At 34.4% G+C, this 20,187-nt stretch overlaps 1 protein-coding gene across 1 annotated transcript in view; it reads left to right on the top strand.

Moving 5' to 3' along the window:
* DSCAM (DS cell adhesion molecule) overlaps nucleotides 1-20,187 on the top strand; it is a 715,945-nt gene that overhangs the window by 122,409 nt on the left and 573,349 nt on the right. The window contains exon 3 of the mRNA XM_043997664.1: nucleotides 8,668-8,814. Coding sequence (XP_043853599.1) covers nucleotides 8,668-8,814 — 147 coding nt within the window. The remainder of the gene's footprint in view (nucleotides 1-8,667; nucleotides 8,815-20,187) is intronic.

The following is a 20,187-nucleotide window of genomic DNA, read 5'->3' on the forward strand; positions in this document are numbered from 1 at the left end:
TGACCAAAGTGATTTTGTTAAAGTGCAGGTCTGACCATATCACCCAACCCATTCCAATTAAACACCAGTGGCTCCCTATCACCTCCTATTGATTATCCAATACAAAATCTTCTTCCACATTGAAAGCTCTTCATAACCTAAGTCCCTTTTAACTTTCCAGTCTTACACTGTAATTCCCACCACATACTCTTTGATCCAGTGGCACTAACCTCCTTGCTGTTCCATGAACTAGATACTCCATCTCTCCACTGGGCATTATCTCTGGCTATCCTACAAGATTGGAATTCTTTCTCTGCTCATCTCTGCATGTTGGCTTCTCTGGCTTCTTTTCATTTCCAACTCAAATTCTATCCTGTATAGGAAACCATTTCCTACCTCTCAATTCTATTTAAAAAAAAAAAAACCTCAACATTTATTAAGCACCTTTAGTGTGAAAGGCATAACTCTGGGAAATGTACCAACATACAAAGACTGACACAAAAATTCTGCCCTCTGGAGCACTTAAAGCCTAATATGGATTGCTGTGACACAAAAAAATGTAAAATAAAGGAATTAAGAGAATAAAGGAATTAAGAAGGCACCTTCCCTCTTTTAATTATTTCCAACATCCTGTAAATAAGCGTGTCTCCCTCAGGTTATAAACTCACTGAGGGCCTCCTTTTGTATCTGCAGCACTTAGCACAGTAGCTAGCACATAGTAGATGCTGACAACCCTGTAAAATAGTTGTGATTATTTTCCTTATTTTATACATGAGGCACCTGAGGCTGAGAGGATTAGTGTCATAGCCAAGATCACACAGATAAGTGAATATCGTAGGCGTGATCTGAACTTAGATTTAAAAAAAAAAAATCCACGTCCAGTGCTGTTACCCACTCTACTACCGAGCTGCCTTTTTTTCCCCTGACAAACATCCTAAATTTGCCTCTTTGAAAATTGTATTTATTATTCCTTGCTCATCCTTCTGGGGCCAAATAGATCAGATCTTGTTCTTCTTCCATATAACGACCCTTCAGATCCTGCAATAGAACTAACTCCCTGAGAATTCATTTTTCCCCTCAAAGTGACCTTGCAAAGTTACTTCAATTAATCTTTATATATCATCGAATTAAGACCCTTTATCCTACTGGCTCCTATCCTCTAGATATTTTACAGTTTATTAATGTATTTCAAAAAATCTTGGTACCCAAAACTGATCACAATATATAAGATGAGGTTTGATGAAGGCAGAATACAGTGAAACTTTGTTGAAGCTATGGTCCTCTTAATACAGGTCAAGATTGCATTAGCATTTTTTCACTTGTTAACTCATATTAAGTTTTCAATCTATTGAAAATTCTTTTTTTTTTGCAGAAAAAACTCTCCAGGCCTCCTCATTTTACATGTTTAAAAATTAAAAATGAAAGACTTTATATTTATTCCTATTCAGTTTAACCTTATATAGATTTAGACCAATGCCCTAATCTGTCAAGATCCTTTTGAATCTTGACTTTCATCCAAGGTACTTCCTGAGCACACCACCTATGCCTTTATCTGGATCTTTGAAAAAAATATCAAACAGCACAGAGTCGAGCAGAAATACCTGGAATATTTTACAGGCCATCCACTTCCATGTTGATATTTAACCATTAACAGCTGTTCTTTGTGTCTGACCATCCAAGCAATAATAAATCCATCTGATTTATATTATCATTTAATCATTATATCTATAGTTTCTCCACAATACTGGCATGAAATACATTATCAAAAGATTTGCTACAAATAGGTAAATTTTACCAAAGAATTTTTCTCATCTACTAATTCAGTAATTATGTCAAAAAGGTAAAAGGTTTTCCTGCCATGACATGTTCTAGATTAATCTGTGTTGATTCTTTCTGATCTTTGTTATCCAGTCATTTTCAGTCATGTCCAAGTCTTCATGACCCCATTTGGATTGTTGTTGATGTTGTTGTTTTGTTTTGGAAATGATACTGTAGTGGTTTGACATTTTTTTCTCTAGCTCATTTTATAGATGTGTAAACTGAGGCAAACAAGGTTAAGTGAGTTACCCAGCATCACAACTCTAGTAAATGTTTGAGGCTAGATTTGAACTCAGGAAGATCAGTCTTCCAGGACTGACATTCTATCCACTGTGCCACCAAGCTGCCTCATCTATCTGATCAACACTTTCTTTCACAGATGTTTACAAATAATCTTTTTATGAATTATTCTAGAACTTTCTAAGAAATTGATTTTAGTGGACTGAAAGCTGAATATGAGTCAGCAGTGTGAAATAGCACTAAAAAGGTAATTTGGTTCTTTATCCTTTTTTGAGAATTGAGTGAATATTTCCTCTTCTTCAATCTCATAATACCTCTTCTATTTCTTATGGTCTCTCATATATCACATCCACCAGTTCTTTTAGTAACTAAAATGTTGCACATCTGGGACCTGATTTCATCAAGGGCATCCATCTAGGTGTTCTCTTACTATCTCCTTATTTATCTTGGGTATCAATTTCCTGTTAGTCATTTTTGTTCTATGATGTCCAATATAAAGTCATTCTTCTTTGCTATCCAAACAGACTATGAGCTGAGAAACTCTGCCACCACAAGCAAAGGTTCTTTAACTTTTTTATCCTCCATTTTCTCCAAATATATCTGAAATAACCAATTTTTTGTTGCTTTTACTTTACTTACTTGACTCCCCACCTTCAGCTCATTCCTGACACTATTGTAAAAATAATGTGTCATAGCCTTCATTGCTTATTTAATTCTCTATTGTTTGACCCTGTTTCCATATTCTAGGTATACATATGTGTATGCTTACATACATACATTTGTATATGTATGTATACATACGCATGTATCTATGCATACACACTAACATATACACATATAGAAACATGGTGATGAGTTCCCTGTACTCTTCAGAGTCATTGGAGTTGCTTCCCATTGTGTATTCAGAATTTCATTCTTGAGTGTCTCCTATCATTCTTGTGCTAACTTCCTTTGAAATATTTCACTCATTAGAATCTTTGTTTTCTTTACTCTGAACCTTTTGAGATATGCTTTCTCCAAACATATGTTACATGTCAGGCTACATGGAAATATTCTATTCTCTTCTATCACAAATGAGGAGATAGTGGTCACTTCTTGAGATTCCTATCACTCCCACTCCAGTGGAACAAGTTTTTCCTTGTGGGAAAGAATCAATTCCAGTTATACATCACCCTTGTTGTTTCCTTCAACTTCTGAAGGGTAAATTACTACTTAGGTAAGTAAAAATAGTTTTTAGCTGTACTGCTTTTGGCAGGAAGAGAGAATTATTGCTCCAGCAAATCTTTGGGCAATTAAAGTCCCTTATTGTTACTATAGCATGTGCCATGCTTTTTAAAATTTCTCCTAGCTCCTCCTGTCTTTGCTTTTTCTGTCCAGTTTTTCTTTCTCCAACAAATAATAAGACTAATTCTATTTCTCCCTTCGTTAATTATCACCCAAATATTCTCTATGATGCTTTCCCTCAATTTGATCTGAGTATACTTTCTTGATATATGTCTCCTCACCCTTTTAAAACTATCTTGTTGTTGTTGTTTTTAATAAGCTATGCTCATGTAGAACAACAATCCTGTCATGAGTTTTATCCTATCAAGTCTCTGTGATACCTTTAAGGTAAAACTTGCCTATTTGTATTAGGACTTTTGGTTCCTCTTGTTTGTTGCCTAAACTTTGGGCATTTGTGTCTAAATACTTGAGGCTTACTTGATTTTGTTCTCATCATACTCTACTCTTTTACTCTCCTTTATCTTCCTTAACATTTAGATACCATCCTTAGCTTTTCCCTCTATCAACCTGGAAGTATTATAGAATTTAGACTTACAGATTGGTCCTTCAAATTTTCCTCAATTTCTTCAAGTTTCTCATCCAAAACTTCAATGTTCAACCTACTTCATAAGTCAAAATTCCTCCAAATCAGCTATTTGATTTCTTCCTTATTTGGTGCAAGTCCTCTCTTCTCACATTCCCTTTTCTACCATTTCTTCCCACAGAAGCCAGAAGAAAAATGATTACCTTTGAATGTTTGGCATTCTCTGAAGACTTTCCATCAAATGAGATAGTGTTTATAAAGTGCTTAGCAAAGTGTCTGAAATATAGTGGGCATTTAAAAACGCTTAGTCCCTCCCTTCACTTTCCCTCTATCTTCTAAGTGATCTTCATAAAATATGTTACCCAGAATTTAATACAATACTATACAAGTGGTTTGACAGATGGAACCTCACATAAATAAGGAAGAGAAGAATTCTCTTTAATAGCTAATGCAGTATAACCCAGAAAGGTAATACAATAAATTGTAGAATCATAACTCTATTGCTAAAGGTCTATTCTCAAATTATTAGTCTTAATTTCTATGCAAAATTTGTTCTAAAATAGAGTGAACCCTAAAAAAAGAAGGAAATAATCAATGTTGGTCTTTTATATCTCCCCATATTCCTTTATGTGTATTTTCCTTACAGTCACCAGCAAAGTTAAACATAACATGCCTATTAGATTTGCTCTTGACACAAATTTGTGAGGGGACATCACAATGGGGACAGATGTCACCTGGCAGCTTTGTAATTAATTATGTACTTAGAGTTCATAGATCAAGGGCAGACTAAGAAGAGGACTTCTACATGGGGGTGGTTTTCTTGGGTAGGAAGGTCCTAGGTGATATACTGAAAAAGGAACAAGTTCAGAAGGAAGTAGCAGCAGTATGGCTCAGTCCCCAGGAAAAGAGTAGGATCTCAGTTACAGCATTTAGCACAGGCTACAGAGAAAAACACAGGTCAAGAATTCTAGACCAAGGGGCAGCTAGGTGGTGCAGTGGATAGAGCACGGGCCCTGAAGTCAGGAGTACCTAAGTTCAAATCCGGCCTCAGACACTTAACACTTAACTAGCTGTGTGACCCTGGACAAGTCACTTAACCCTAATTGTCTCACTAAAAAAAAAAAAGAATTCTAGACCAAATGAGAGCCCACAATTCCATCACTGAATCAACAGTGCTTTTGAGCTAGCAGATAGGGGTAGAGTCCAGCAACATCTACTGTTGCTCCATAAAAAACTTGTCAGGAACTTGCAAAGCTATGACCAGGTGGGAGTGAGGGAGCAGGCAACAATGAGACTTTGCCTTGGATCAGATCATTTTAAGAGTACTAAAAGATAGCAGGTCATCAGTCTTTATTCTCAAGATCCTGGAATAACCCAATCCTCAATATGCAAGGAAAGCAACAATATAGGCCTAGCCCAGACCTTCCCTCCAGAAGTGCAACAGAGCCCAGACCTACTATTAAGTCCAAACTCAAGAAGTAGGAAGGAAGAATGAGCAAACAAACAAACATAAAATCCCACCATAAAGAACTACTTGGCCATGGAAGCCCAAGACCTAAGCTTAAGAGAATGACTCCAAAACATCTACATGCAAAGCCTCAGAGAAAAAACACACAAACTCAACCATTAGAGTGCCTGGAAGAGATGAAGCAAGATTTTTAAAAAATGATTTATTTTTTTAAATGAAATTAGGTCAATTGAGGAAAAATTGAAAAAAAAAACCCAGTAATAATGGAAGAATGCAACAAATTCCCTGAAAATCTGAATGGACTAAATAGAAGCCAATAACTCAAGGAGGAAACAAGAAAGATTTAAAACAGTCAAAACACTGAAAAAAAAGTAGAAGAAAATGTAAAGTACCTCACAGATGAAAAAAGAAACCTGTAAAAGAGATCAGGAGAGGGGGCAGCCAGGTGACACAGTGGATAAAGTACCAGCCCTGGATTCAGGAGGACCTGAGTTCAAATCTGGCCTCAGACACTTGACACTTACTAGCTGTGTGACCCTGGGCATGTCACTTAACCCATTGCCCCACAAAAACGACAACAACAACAAACAAACAAACAAACAAAAAAGACATCAGGAGAAAATATTTAAGAATCATGAGACTAAGAATTTGCCATGGCCAAAAAGAAAAAAAAGAAAAAAGAACCTAGACATATGATTTAAAGCTATCTTAAAAAAAAAAAAAACCTGCCCAGATCTCTTAGACCCATGTAACAAAGTGGAAATAGGAAATGACACCAGTGAGCTCTTGAAAGAAACCCTAAAATAAAAATGGCCAGGAATATCATAATCAAAATCCAAAGTTTCCAGGTCAAGAATAAAGCATTCAAGTGCCAAGGAGCTGTAGAGAGGATTTTATACTATTTGGCAGCAATCACAGTAAAGGAGCAGGAGGATTATATATTCTTTGACCATGGCATACACTATTTCAGAAAATAAATAATATGGACTTACAAGCCAAGAATAATTTACCTATGCAAAATTGAATATAACACTTTAGGGTGGGTTGGAGAGAATGGATATTTTATGATATGGAAGATTCCCAAGGATTCCTGATGGGAGCTACCATAAATATGTGAAACTTTGAAATTAAAATGTGGGAATGAAGGGGCAGCTAGGTGGCACAGTGGATAGAGGACCGGCCCTGGAGTCAGGAGTACCTGAGTTCAAATCTGGCCTCAGACACTTAACACTTACTAGCTGTGTGACCCTGGGCAAGTCACTTAACCCCAATTGCCTCACTAAAAAAAAAAACAAAAACAAAAACAAAAAAATGTGGGAATGAAGAGAAACATAAAAAGGCAAACAGGAATTAACAATGATAAAGCACTAAACAAGGATAAACTGCTTACATTCTGGTATGGAGAGATGATACAGATATTCCCTCTGAATCCTATCATCATGGATCATAGAGGCAGTCTAAGCAGACATGGCTTGGGAGTGGTTGTATTTTGTCTTGATTTTTATACATTGATGGTATTAAGAGAAGAATGAAAAAAGAGAAGAAGAGAAATATATTGTGGAAAAGGGGAAGAGAAAGGAAGGTTAAGGAAAAGTATCTCACAAAATAATGAAGTACAAGTACAAATTAGAGAAGGAAATGGCAAACCACTCCAGTATCATTGCTAAGAAAACGCCAAATGGGATCATGAAGAATCATACATGACTGAAATGATTCAACAACAATAACAAGAAGTATACATCTATATTAACAAGGAGGATATACACACAGAGAGCAGAAATGCATTTCATTCAACAGGTATGAGCTATTATTGAAATTTAAGAAATAATGGGCAGCTAGGTGGTGCAGTGGATAGAGCACTGGCTCTGGAGTCAGGAGTACCTGGGTTCAAATCTGACCTCAGACACTTAACACTTACTAGCTGTGTGACCCTGGGCAAGTCACTTAACCACAATTGCCTCACTAAAAAAAAAAAAAGAAAAAAAAAGAAATTTAAGAAATATTGAAAGGGATAGTTTTAGGGAAACCATAAAGACTTATGTGAAATGATAAAAAGTGAAGTGATCAAAATGAAGCAAATAATTTATACAATGACAAATTTATGTTAAAGGCAAATAGCTCTGAAATATTTGGGACTCCTATGAGTATAATGCTCAACCATGATTCCAGAATACAAATGATAAATCCTACAATAACATCCTAAAAAAGAGATGAAACACTTCGAGTGCAGAATAACACAAACACATTTTTGCCTTGACTATTATGAAAATTTGTTTTGATTGACAATACATGTTTATAATGTTTTTCTTTTGTTCTCTTTTGGTGTAGGGTTGGAGTGAGAGTATAATAAGGTGAATTTTTGCTGATTAAAATGAAAAAATGTAATATGGGGAAAATGTTAGGGTGAATCAAAATGACAGAATTTTAGAGAAAGCAAGGCCAAAGAGAGGGATGGCTCTCTTCTATACACAGGATTTACATGACTTACCCAAAGTCATACATTTAGCTAGTAGCAGAATCAGAATGAATTAACTTGCTAAGGGCTAAAACTCAGAGGAGACATAATTACTATGGCTGGCAAATGACAATTCTCAGCATACAGTGATGTGGTTCCAAAATAAAAATCCCATCTTCAAGAAAAACTTTAAATTCCATATGTTGGAGAGTATGCACCTATAGATGTTTCCCTTCAGGTTTAGCTATCCCCTGTGTCCTATTGAATGAGCCACTTGAAATCTGCATATAGCCACACATGCCTTGCCCATACTACCATTTGGAACAGTTCATGAGGCTAAAGAACAAGCTTCATTTCCTGAGAACTATAACACAGCCTGATTATCCTTAAATACATTTTTGTGCTTTTGTTAGGGAAGATATAGCTATGGTCTTTACATAAACCATTGTAATAAATAGTCTTCTCAGGGATGGACAGAGGAAATTTTCCTAAACTAATATTCCAAAGTCAGAAATTTCCTAATTAAAAAAAAAATCAAAACATTTCATGCTGCAAACTAATTTTTTTCATATCTAATCCTCAGAATATATGAATGAAAATTACCACCCATATTCCTTTATTATTACTTTTTTAAGAGAGGGTAAGGTCCATTTCAGTACTTGTCTTTCAAATCAAAATGTTATATAGAATGTGTCAGAGCCAAATAAATTACATTAAAGTTATTCATCTAAAGTTCAAGGAAGAAAGATGTAAATAAGTTCTGTCTTTTAAGTCTAAAGGGTTTTTTTTTTACTTAAAAATACTGATAAAAAATCTGCCCATAAAAGGTTTTCTATAAAAAAATAGATTCATCAGTGCACTATAAAACATATCTCCCTGAGTAACATTTTTGTATTTTAGTTTTACGGGAACCTTATACAGTCCGTGTGGAGGACCAGAAAACCATGAGAGGCAATGTAGCTGTCTTCAAGTGCATTATCTCCTCCTCTGTGGAGGCATATATCACTGTTGTCTCATGGGAGAAAGACACCGTCTCACTTGTCTCAGGTAGGGTGCCACCCTAAATTTTATTTCTGTTTTTCTACATCCCTGATTGGTCTGAGGTGTACTGTATTTCAAATCTTAAAGCTGAAAATAATGCTTATTTCTATTACAATAAAAAAGACATATTAAGGTTAAGTTCCTGGAGGGAAGGAACTTCTTCAGTTTTGCCTTCTTATTGCCAGCACTTATCACAGTCATATTATATTCATTTATCAAATTCTTGTTGACTGATGGAGTGCATTTTATGTTAATGCTGATATTTAATTATGATGAAGAATTTTTAAGTTATTTTGCACTTTTCACCCACCCATACTTTCTTTGTATAGTTAATGTGCATTTAGACTAATAGCAGACATAGGATTTTTCACTTTTTTGTATAATAGCATAGAATTAATTTAACAGAGAACTATTTGTGTTTTGTGTTTATTAATAGCCAGTGAGCTAGATTTAAAGTATGATGATCCGAATAATATTGCTTTCAATCTAAATCTTTTCCCACTATAAAATTCTGATTTCATCTTAATCTCAATGTTTTTCATGCTGAAGATATATCATTAATTTTTTATTATCTTAGAGGGGTTTTATTAAAAGATGTGCTTTCTATTAAAACATGGTTACCTTTACAATAAACATTTTGTTACGGAACCAACATGCTTGGGCATGTCAATACCATACAATTAAAATATCTATTGAGAAGTTTTTGCTGAAATATAGTATTTAATTTGTCTTATCCTTGAAAGTTTCTTCATAACCCTTGTGGTTATTTTCTGCCTAGAGAATTATGGGAGTGGGTTGGGTTTTATCTTTAGCCATCTTTAGGCATCTAGATCTTCATCTTTGGGCATCCAGATCCAAACAAATGGTGTTTTAATACTAGTAGTCGGAGGCAATTGGCCTGATTAGGAGCTGAAGAGCATGGTCAATTAATGGGCTTCACTAAGAATTGCTACTTATTTGCAGGACTTAAATTAACTTCAAAGCTCTGTGATTTGAATATGGCTTTAGGTGGTCTTCATTCCTATTCTTGGACTAATTTTTATAACTTTGGATTTTGATAGTTGATAAAGGGAAAAGAATCAATATTGATATTGAGAACCATCTCATCTCATCTCTAGCTTTTGTTCGGACCGTGTGTGTGTGTGTGTGTGTGTGTGTGTGTGTGTGTGTGTGTGTGTGTGTGTGTGTGTGTCTCCCTACAGAAACAAACATTAATATTTTCAACAAAACTATAACTATTGTCATGTACTTGATAAAAATTCCTTCCTCACTGGTATTAATGATTAGACTGAACTAACAAACATGTCTTTATTTCAATGAACATAAAGGGTGATACCATAAGCAAATAAGGAGAACATGGAATAATTTACCTGTCAGATCTATGGATAAGAGAAGAATTTAGTAGATTGTATATTTCTGAGTATTGAATGACAATTAGAATGCATTTGGAACATATAAACTAATAATTAAAATATTTATTAAAGTCTAAAGGAAAAATGCAAGTGAATCGGGCCCAATTATGTAGCTTTTCTTGTATCAGTCTGAAATATTCTAGTAGTTTTTACATGAGATTTCATTCTGTAATTGTAATGACTACTATTTATATTAATATTATGGTAATATAGATAATTCTGAACTAAAAAGATGGCTATTGACTATGATGACTATCCTAGAAAACCATTACTGATAAACAGGATATTGTGACATCATAAGATGATTGACCATGTGTGTTGGAGGGTGGCAATGGTATTTTCCATGATAGGTAGTCTGTACAAAATAGGGAATCATGGATTTGAATCAGAAGACCTGTACCTAAGTTTTTTGTTTTTTCCAATTACTAACAATGTGTAAGTACTTGTTCAAGCAATTTAATCATTTTAAGCTTTAACTTCCTCAACTATAAAAACTGTGACTAATATCTGCACTGTCTACCTCACAAAGTGACTATTTGGGAATGTAAGTGAAAGCCCATTGGAAATACTAAAACCATTCTCTATATAAGCAAACAGTTTGGAAACATACACCTCTAAACTGCATTTCTGCATCCTGGGTAAAAAAAAGGAAAAGAGAAAAAAATTTATTTATGGCAATATTATTGTACCCTCTTTGGATCTGTCATCTCATCAATAGATATAGGATCTCCAGTAATTCAGATAGCAATCCATTTATCCCTTAGTACTTTGTGTGACTTTCCTTCCAAATCCTCCACAGGAGGTCTACTCAAAATATACATAATTATTCTCTAGATTTCTTGTTAAGATACAAATAATGCACACATATAACATGTTATTCATCACTTATCTTCAATTACCAGGCAACCTGATTTTCTTTCTTTCTTTCTTTCTTTCTTTCTTTCTTTCTTTCTTTCTTTCTTTCCTTCTTTCCTTCTTTCCTTCTTTCCTTCTTTCCTTCTTTCCTTCTTTCCTTCTTTCCTTCTTTCCTTCTTTCCTTCTTTCCTTCTTTCCTTCTTTCCTTCTTTCCTTCTTTCTTTCTTTCCTTCTTTCCTTCTTTCCTTCTTTCTTTCTTTCCTTCTCTTGTTCTTTCCTTCTCTTGTTCTTTCCTTCTTTCCTTTTTGTCTGATTGGTATGGCACTGAATAAATTAATTTAGGTAGAATTGTCATTTTTATTATATTAGCTTAGCCTATCCACGAGCAATTGATATTTTCCAATTCTTTAGATCTGATTTTATTTGTGGGAAAAGTGTTTTGTAGTTGTGGTCATATAGTTCCTGGGTTAGTCTTGGCAGGTAGACTCTTCCTCTGCTCATCATTTCTTATGGCACAACAATGTTCCATTACAATCATATGCCACAACTTGTTCAGCTATTCCCCCAATTGATGGGCATCCCTTCAACTTCTAATTCTTAGCCACTACAAAAAGAGCTGCTATAAATATTTTTGTACAAATACGTTCTTGTCCATTTTTTTAATCTTTGGGATCTAGACCTAGAGGTGGAATTGCTGAATCAAATGATATGCACAGTTTGATAGCCCTTGGGCATAGTTCCAAATTGCTCACCAGGATGGTTTGATCAGGTCACAACACTACCAATGTGCATTATTTACCCAATTTTACCACATCTCCAACATTTATCATTTTCCTTCTCTGTCATTCTGACAGAATTAGTCATTCTACTAAGTGTGAGTTGTTACCTCAGAGTTCTTTTCATTTACATTTCTCCAACCGAGTGACTTAGAGCATTTTTTTCAAATGACTAGAGATAGTTTTGATTTCTTTATCTGAAAATTGCTTGTTCAAATCATTTGACCATTTGTCAATTGGGGAATGACATCTTTTTTTATTAATTTGACTCATATTTGAAAAATGAGGTCTTTATCAGAGATACTTGCTATAAATTTTCCTTCAAGTTTTCTGCCTTCCTTCTAATTTGGGGTGCATTGATTTTGCTTTTGTAAAAATATTTTAATGTTATACAATCAAAAAGATTTATTTACATTGTGTAATGCTCTCTATATCTTGTTGGCTCCTAAATTATTCTCTTCTCCATGGATCTGACAGGTAAATTATTTCATGTTCTCCTTATTTGCTCTTTGTATCACCATGTAAATTATGTACCCATTTTGATGTTATCTTGACATACTATATAAGATGTTAGTCTATACCTAGTTTTTGCCATATTGATTTTTAGTTTTCCTGATAATTTTTGTCAAATAATGACTTTTTGTCCAAAAAGCTTGGATCTTTTGGTTTATCAAACACTAAATTATTATGGTTATTTGCTACATTGTATTATGTATCTAATCTATTCCACTAATGCACCACTCTATTTTTCACCCACACCAAATTGTTTTTATAATTATTACTTTGTAATACAGTTTGAGATCTAGTATGGGTAGGCCATCTTCCTTCACATCTTTTTGCACTGATTTCCTTTGACATGCTTGACCTTTTTTTTTCTTCCAAATGAATTTTGTTATTTCTTCTAGCTCTATTAAATAATTTTTATAGTTTGATTGGTATGGCATTGAATAAGTACATTAATTTATACAGAATTGTCCTTTTTATTATATTGGTTCAGTCTTCCCATGAGCAATTAATATTTTCTGAATTCTTTAGATTTGACTTTATTAGGGTGAGAAGTGTTTTGTAATTGTGTTCCTGGGTTTATCTTCTCAGGTAGACTCCCCAGTATTTTATATTGTTTATAGTTATTTTAAGTGGAATTTCTCTTTCTATCTCTTGCTGTTGGATTTTGTTGGTAATATACAGCAATGTTGGATGTATGTGTGTTTATTTAATATACTGCAAATTTGCTAAAGTTGTTAGTTCTTTTAACTAGCTTTTTAGTGAATTCTCTAAGACGTTTTTAAGTATACCATGCTATCAAATGAAAAGAGAGTTAGTTTTACTTCCTCATTGAAAATTCAAATTCCTGCAATTTCTCTTACTTCTATGACTAGCATTTCTAGTACAATACTGAATAATGGTTATGATAATGGGCATTCTTGCATCACCTATAATCCACTGGGAAGATAGCAAGCATATGCTTATTACAGATAATGCTTGCTGATGGCTTTTGATAGATATTACTTATCATTTTAAGGAAGACTCCATTCATTCCTATGATTTCTAGTGTTTTCAATAGGAATGGGTATTGTATTTTGTCAAAGGCTTTTTCTGCATCTATTTAGATAATGATATGAATTCTTTAGGTTCTATAATTGATATGTCTAATGATGCTAATAGTTGATAGTTTTCCTAATATTTAACCAGACCTGGGTTCTGGGCATAAATCCCACTTGGTCATAGTCTATGATCTTTGTGATATATGGCTGTAATCTCCTTGCTAGTATTTTATTTAAATTTTTTGCATCAGTATTCTTTAGGAAAATTGGTTTGTAGTTTTCTTTCTCTGATTTTGCTCTTCCTGGATTAAGTATCTGTATCATACTTGTTTCATAAGATGAATTTGGTAGGACTCCTTTGTCTATTTTTCAAAAAATATCATACTATATCAGTATCATTATCTATTTTTTGTGTGTTTATTTTTCCATAAAATCAGCTTCTAGTTTTATTGATTAGTTCAATGGTTTTCTTATTGATCTCTATTTTGATTTTCCAGATTTACAATGTGGTGCTTAAATGGACAATTTTAATGTGTTCTTTTTCTAGTTTTTTTTTAGTTGCATGCCCAATTCATTGATCTGATCTTTCTCAAATTTGTTGTTGTAAGCATTCAGAGATATAAATTTTCTCCTAAGTACAGCTTTGGCTGCATCCTGTACATTTTGGTATGTTGTCTCATTGTCATTCTATTCAATCAAATTTTTGTTTCTATGATTTATTCTTTGATCCCCTTATTCTTTAGAATTAGATAATTTAATTTCCAATTAATTTTAATCTATCTTTTCACTGTTCTTTTTTGAATATAATTTTATTTCTTTATGATCTGAAAAGGATGCATTTAATATTTCTTCTTTTCTGCATTGGTTTAGAAGTTTTATGCTCTAATCCATGGTCAATTTTTTTGTGTGTGGGTGCCATGTACAATTGAGAAAAATGTATATTCCTTTCTATACCCACTTATTTATTTATTCATTCATTCATTTATTGTTAATTAATCATTATTTATTTATTTATTTATTTATTCATTCATTTATCTATCTATCTATCTATCTATCTATCTATCTCTCTATCTATCTATTTATTTATTTGTTTGTTTGTCAGGGCAATGAGGGTTAAGTGACTTGCCCGGGATTACACAGCTAGTAAGTGTCAAGTGTCTGAGGCCGGATTTGAACTCAGGTTCTCCTGAATCCAGGGCCAGTGCTTCATCCATTTCACTACCTAGCTGCCTGCTATACCCATTAATTTTTTTCCAGATGTCTATCATATATATTTTTTCTGAAATTCTATTCATCTCCTTAACTTCTTTCTTGTTTCTTTTTTTTTTTTTGGTTAGATTTATCTAGTTCTTTTTTTTTTTTTTTTTTTTTTTTTTTTTAGTGAGGCAACTGGGGTTAAGTGACTTGCCCAGGGTCACATAGCTAGTAATTGTTAAGTGTCTGAGGCCGGATTTGAACTCAGTTACTCCTGACTCCAGGGCCGGTGCTTTATCCACTGCGCCACCTAGCCGCCCCTTATTTAGTTCTTAAAGAGGAAAGATGAGGTGTTCCACTAAAATAGTTTTATTGTCTATTTCCTACTGTAACTCATTTAAGTTTTCCTTTAAAAATTTAAACAATGGGGGGTGGCTAGGTGGCACAGTGGACAAAGCACTGGCCCTGGATTCAGGAGTATCTGAGTTCAAATCTGGCCTCAGACACTTGACACTTACTAGCTGTGTGACTGGGGGCAAGTCACTTAACCCCCATTGCCCTGCAAAAAAAAAAAACCAAAAATTTAAACAATGTATCCTTTGATATATATTTAGTATTGATATTACTTCATTGTCTATGGTCTCTTTTAGCAAGATGTCATTTCTTTCCTTATCTCTTTTAATTAGATTTATTTTTGCTTTTGCTTTGCCTGAGACCATGATTGCTACCCCTGCTTTTTTTTTTTGTACTTCAGCTAAAGAAAATAAAATTCTGCTGTAGTCCCTTACCTTTATTCTGTGTGTGTCTCTCTTCTTTAAATGTGTTTCTTACAAACAGCATATTGTAGTATTCTGGTTTTTAATCCATTTTACTACCTGCTTCCATTTTATGTGTTAGTTCATTCCATTTCCATTTACAATTATGATAACTTATTGAGTATTTCCCTCCTATTTTCCCTTGTTGTCCTTCTTTCTTTTACCTTTCACCCTGTCCCTCCTTAGAAATATTTTACTTCTGATCATCACTTCTCTCAATCTGACATCCCTACTATCAATTCCCCCTTCTTTTATTCCTATCCCCTTTTACTTCCCTATATGGTAAAATAGATTTTTGTATCTGACTAAGTGAGTATGTTACTCTTTTTTTTAAAAAACAAATTCTGATGAAAACTTCAGGCAATTACCACCAAGACATTCCCTTCATGGTTAGAGTTTTTTGCCTCTTTTAGGGGAAACAATTTATCCTATTCAATCTCTCTTCCCTTCTTTTAGTGTGATCTTCTTTTTCACCTCTTACTTTTTTTTTTTGTTACCATCCCATCATCATTAACCCCCCACCTGTATCCTCTATGTATATTCTTCTTACTGCCCTAATAGTGATAAAGTTCTTAGGAATTTTTAATAGCATCTTGCCACGTAGCTATATAGACAGTTTAATCTTATTGACTCTCATATTTTCTCTTACTTTTTAAACTTTTTATGTCTCTCTTGAGTCTTGTATTTAAAGATCAACATTTTTATTAATTTCTGATATTTTAAGTAGGAATGCTTAAAAGTCCACTACTTTGTCAACATGTCCATTTTTCCCCATGAAGGATTATACTCAGTTTTTCTGGTTAGGTCATTTTTAGTTGTAATCCTATTTCCTTTACCTCCCAGAATAGCATATTTTAAGCCCTCCAGTTCTTTAATATAGAAGCTGTTAAATCCTATTTAGTACTGATTGTGGCTTTATGATATTTGAATTGTTTCTTTTTGGCTGCTTGGAATATTTTCCACTTGGCTTAAGTGTTATGAAATTTGACTATAATAATCCTAAGATTTTTCATTTTGGGATCTCTTTCAAGTGTTGATTGGTGAATTCTTTTGGTTTCTATTTTGCCCTCTTGTTCTAGGATATCAGTACAGTTTTCTGTGATAGGTTCTTGTAATATGATATCTATGCTTTTTTTTTTCTGATCATGGCTTTTAGGTAATCCAATAATTCTTAAATTATCTTTCCTGTATCTATTTTCCAGATTGTTTTTCAAATGAGAAATTTCACAATTTCTTCTATTTTTCATTCTTTTGATTTGGTTTATTGTTTGCTGATGTTTCATGGAGTCATTAGCTTCCACTTCTCCAATTCTAATTCTTAAGGAATTACTTTCTTCAGCGTACTTTTACACCTCAATTTGGCCAGTTTTTTTTAAAAGAAGTTTTTTTAGTGATTTTTTTTTCTATTTTTGTGCTTCTTTTACCAAGCCGCTGACTCTTTTGTCATGATTCTTTTGCATTATTCTCATTTCTCTTCACAATTTTTCTTATTTTCTTCTTTGCTTTTTAAAATCCTTTTTGAGGTCTTTCATGAGTTTTCTTTTGACTGAGATAAGTTTACATTTTCCTTTGAGGCTTTGCTTTTGACATTACTGTTCTCTTCAAAGTTTTTATCTTGCTCCTCTTTGTCTTGGGAATAACTTTCTACAGTCAGTATCTTTTGTTTTTGTTTTTTACTCATTTTTCTGTCTATTTCAACACTTTGTACTTTTATGTTACAGTTGGCCTCTGCTCCTGTATTGGAGAGGGCACTGTCTCAAGCTTCTTGTCTTGAGGCTTTGAACCTTACTGCAGGCCCACTGGGGTATGACCTGCCACTGCCACTTGCTGACTATACTCCCCTCTCACCCCAAGGGAGACAGACCTTTCACACTGACCCTCCAAGCTGTCCTAGGCTGGTAAGCTGTTTCCACATTCCATAATTTTTTCTGTGGCATTGTTCTAAAGTTGTTTAGAGGGAAATTTGGGAGGTATCCAGGGAGTTCCTTCTTCACTCTGCCACCTTGACACCGGAAATCTCCTGCTTGTGACTCTAATCACTTTTTATGTCTTCCATTATCCTTTTGTTGGGATCATTCTTTGTGTGTTATTCTTTATTTTGAGGCATCTCCCCTTGAAGAATGTTGGTATGCCCTCTGAGCAACTTAGCTAAATTTTATAGAAAGCGGCTCTTCCATTCTCCATGTAGAATGACTCCTCTAACAAAAGTCCATCCTTCTAATTCCTAGTTAGCCAATCTTCCTCCAAGAAGAGCTAACCAACCAGATAATTCACTCTGAAGAATTTCCCTTTTGCCTTCCTGTGATCAGAAAATAAACCAACACACTAGAGTGGACATGATTCCTCAGAGATAGAAACCTGAGTAGCATTTCCCCAACTGAGAAATTGGAAATAACTGCTTAAGGCAAGGGCACATGGGAGTTTCAGACATGTGTAGGCAGCTCGAAAAGAAATATTTTGGAAGTGGGCCCCATAAATCGCAGCAGCCAGGACACACATATCTCTTGAAGAATCACATGATATGCCTACATGTACATTCCCATAGGGTCTGACAGTTTGTGTATAATGTTTGTGAACTTTAACCTCTTATGTGAGGAAATGGGAATTTTAATTCCTTTGTGATATGATACTAGCAAGGTAAGGAAAATGTCTTAGGCAATGATATCTCTGAGAGTTGCTTCATACATTATGCAAAGGTTGAGAGTTTGTAGATTGAAAATTCTAGAGAAAGATTTCCTGATGCCATATTTTTCTTGTGAAAGAAGTTGTTCCAAATAGTTCCTGAGCAGTGTACTATTTAGAAATAAATTGAGTGAGTTATTTGAATAGTGAAGCTTTTATTGAAAGAGTATTACTTAATCAGCCCCAAAGTAAGTTTGCATCTGGGGAGAACACAAATAGTAGGGTAAAACTACAAATCTGGGAGACACTGTAGAAAACTCTGAGAGAAGGCTAAAATAAGAATTATGGAAAGCATTTTAGAAGCATTAAGGCACTGCACAAATGTTAATTATATGTTAATTAAGATTTGGGGGTGTGATAAATAATTAACTGGACCTCTATTTTATGGAACCCTTATTTTATTCCAATCAGTATTAATCAGTTTGATATGATTCCATATAGGCAGTGATTGTAAGTTCTGATATTAGGTCTTAGAGCTGTTAAATGCAAATTTTATGTTCATTTGCATAATCATAGGAAACTAACTAGGGGACCTCCACCTTTGTTTTTCCTTGTTATGGTGATCAAGCCCAGCATGGCATAAGTGACTCAACTACATAGGAAATCTCCCAGCTATTTTTTGTTGCCCCTCCTTACCTTGTCAACCCTCTTTTGCTCAACATGGGGAGATACCCATGAGCAGTTGACCAACAGGTAATCCTATTTGCCAGATAGTGGCCCATCTGTCTATGTTTTGACATGGTCTTCCTGAAAGGTCAAGATAAGTCTGTCAAGGTCTGCTCATTAGCCTGTTTGTCAACCAATGGGATTATGTATTTTGTGTAGACCCCCCTGAAGGGTCAAAGGCAAGGTCTATCCACCAATAAGACTCTTCATTTTTGGTCTGCTTCACCTGTATTGTCCAGGCATCAAGCAATATAAACTAAGGTCCTAGAGAAATTGGGCATCTCAGATAGTGAGGAAGACCTGAGGTGCACTTCATTATAGGGTACCAAGGACCCTTTAATAAAGTAACATTGACTCAGAGCTCTGCCTCAGTTTTTTTTTCTTGCAGATTGAATAATTTTGGAATCTCAACATGGGTCAGTCCCAAGGATCAGAACTGAACTATGTGTTCCCATAATTTGGGGTGAGGGTTGGGCTAAGGCTTGCGTATGGATAGCCAAAATAACATTGTTTCCAAACTGTTAGTGATTCACCTCCAGCACTTAGGATTGTCTTACAAAAGCAGACATAGGATCCTTGCTTTCTATGGCAATATTCAAAGCCTCTTCAGAATTCTAGATCCTATCCTTAACTGGCATAATCTTTGAGAACTCAGTGTTGCCTCCCCACCTCATTGAGGTATTAGAGTCAATCATTTTAGTGTATTTCCATCCTCATCCTTCTTGACCTTTATGCATTATTTGACATTATTGACTCTTCCCTGTATAATTTCTCCTTTCTGGGTTTTTGTAATGTTCTTGGTTCTCCTCTTACATGTCTGACTGCTACTTCTCAATCTTCATAACTGAATCAACAAGCTATATCCATCCATGAATCGTGTACCCTAATATTATGTCTAGGGGCCTTTTCTATATTGTCTTTCTTGATGACCTTAAAAATTCTGATAACCTAACATCTATACAGATGACACCCAGATCTAAACATTCAATTCTATTCTTAATTATAAACTCCAATTCCATATTATTAATTGAATGATTTATGCTTTCAACTTCATGTCACTTAATTTAAGCTCAACATGATCAAAAGAGAAAACATTGTCTTTACCCCAAAATACATCCCTTTGATTAAATTCCCTATTTTTGCCAAAGGCACCAAGTTCACATCCTTGGTGACAACCTTAATTCCTCTTCTCCTTCAACCAACACATATAATCAGTTATTAAACTTTGTTGATTTTATATGCACAATATTTCTCACATAAGTTCTCTCTTCCTCTACACTCATTGCTTCCCTTAAAGTTCATATTTCCATTGTTACTTGCTTTAATTATTGCAATAGACTTTTAATTGGTCTCCCATCCTAAATCTCTCAAATCATCAAAAAAGCTGCTGAAATGACTTGTCTAAATTACATATCAGGATTTCCAGTGGTATAGC

This window comes from Dromiciops gliroides, chromosome 3, assembly GCF_019393635.1.
Source record: "Dromiciops gliroides isolate mDroGli1 chromosome 3, mDroGli1.pri, whole genome shotgun sequence".
Lineage (NCBI taxonomy): Eukaryota > Metazoa > Chordata > Mammalia > Microbiotheria > Microbiotheriidae > Dromiciops > Dromiciops gliroides.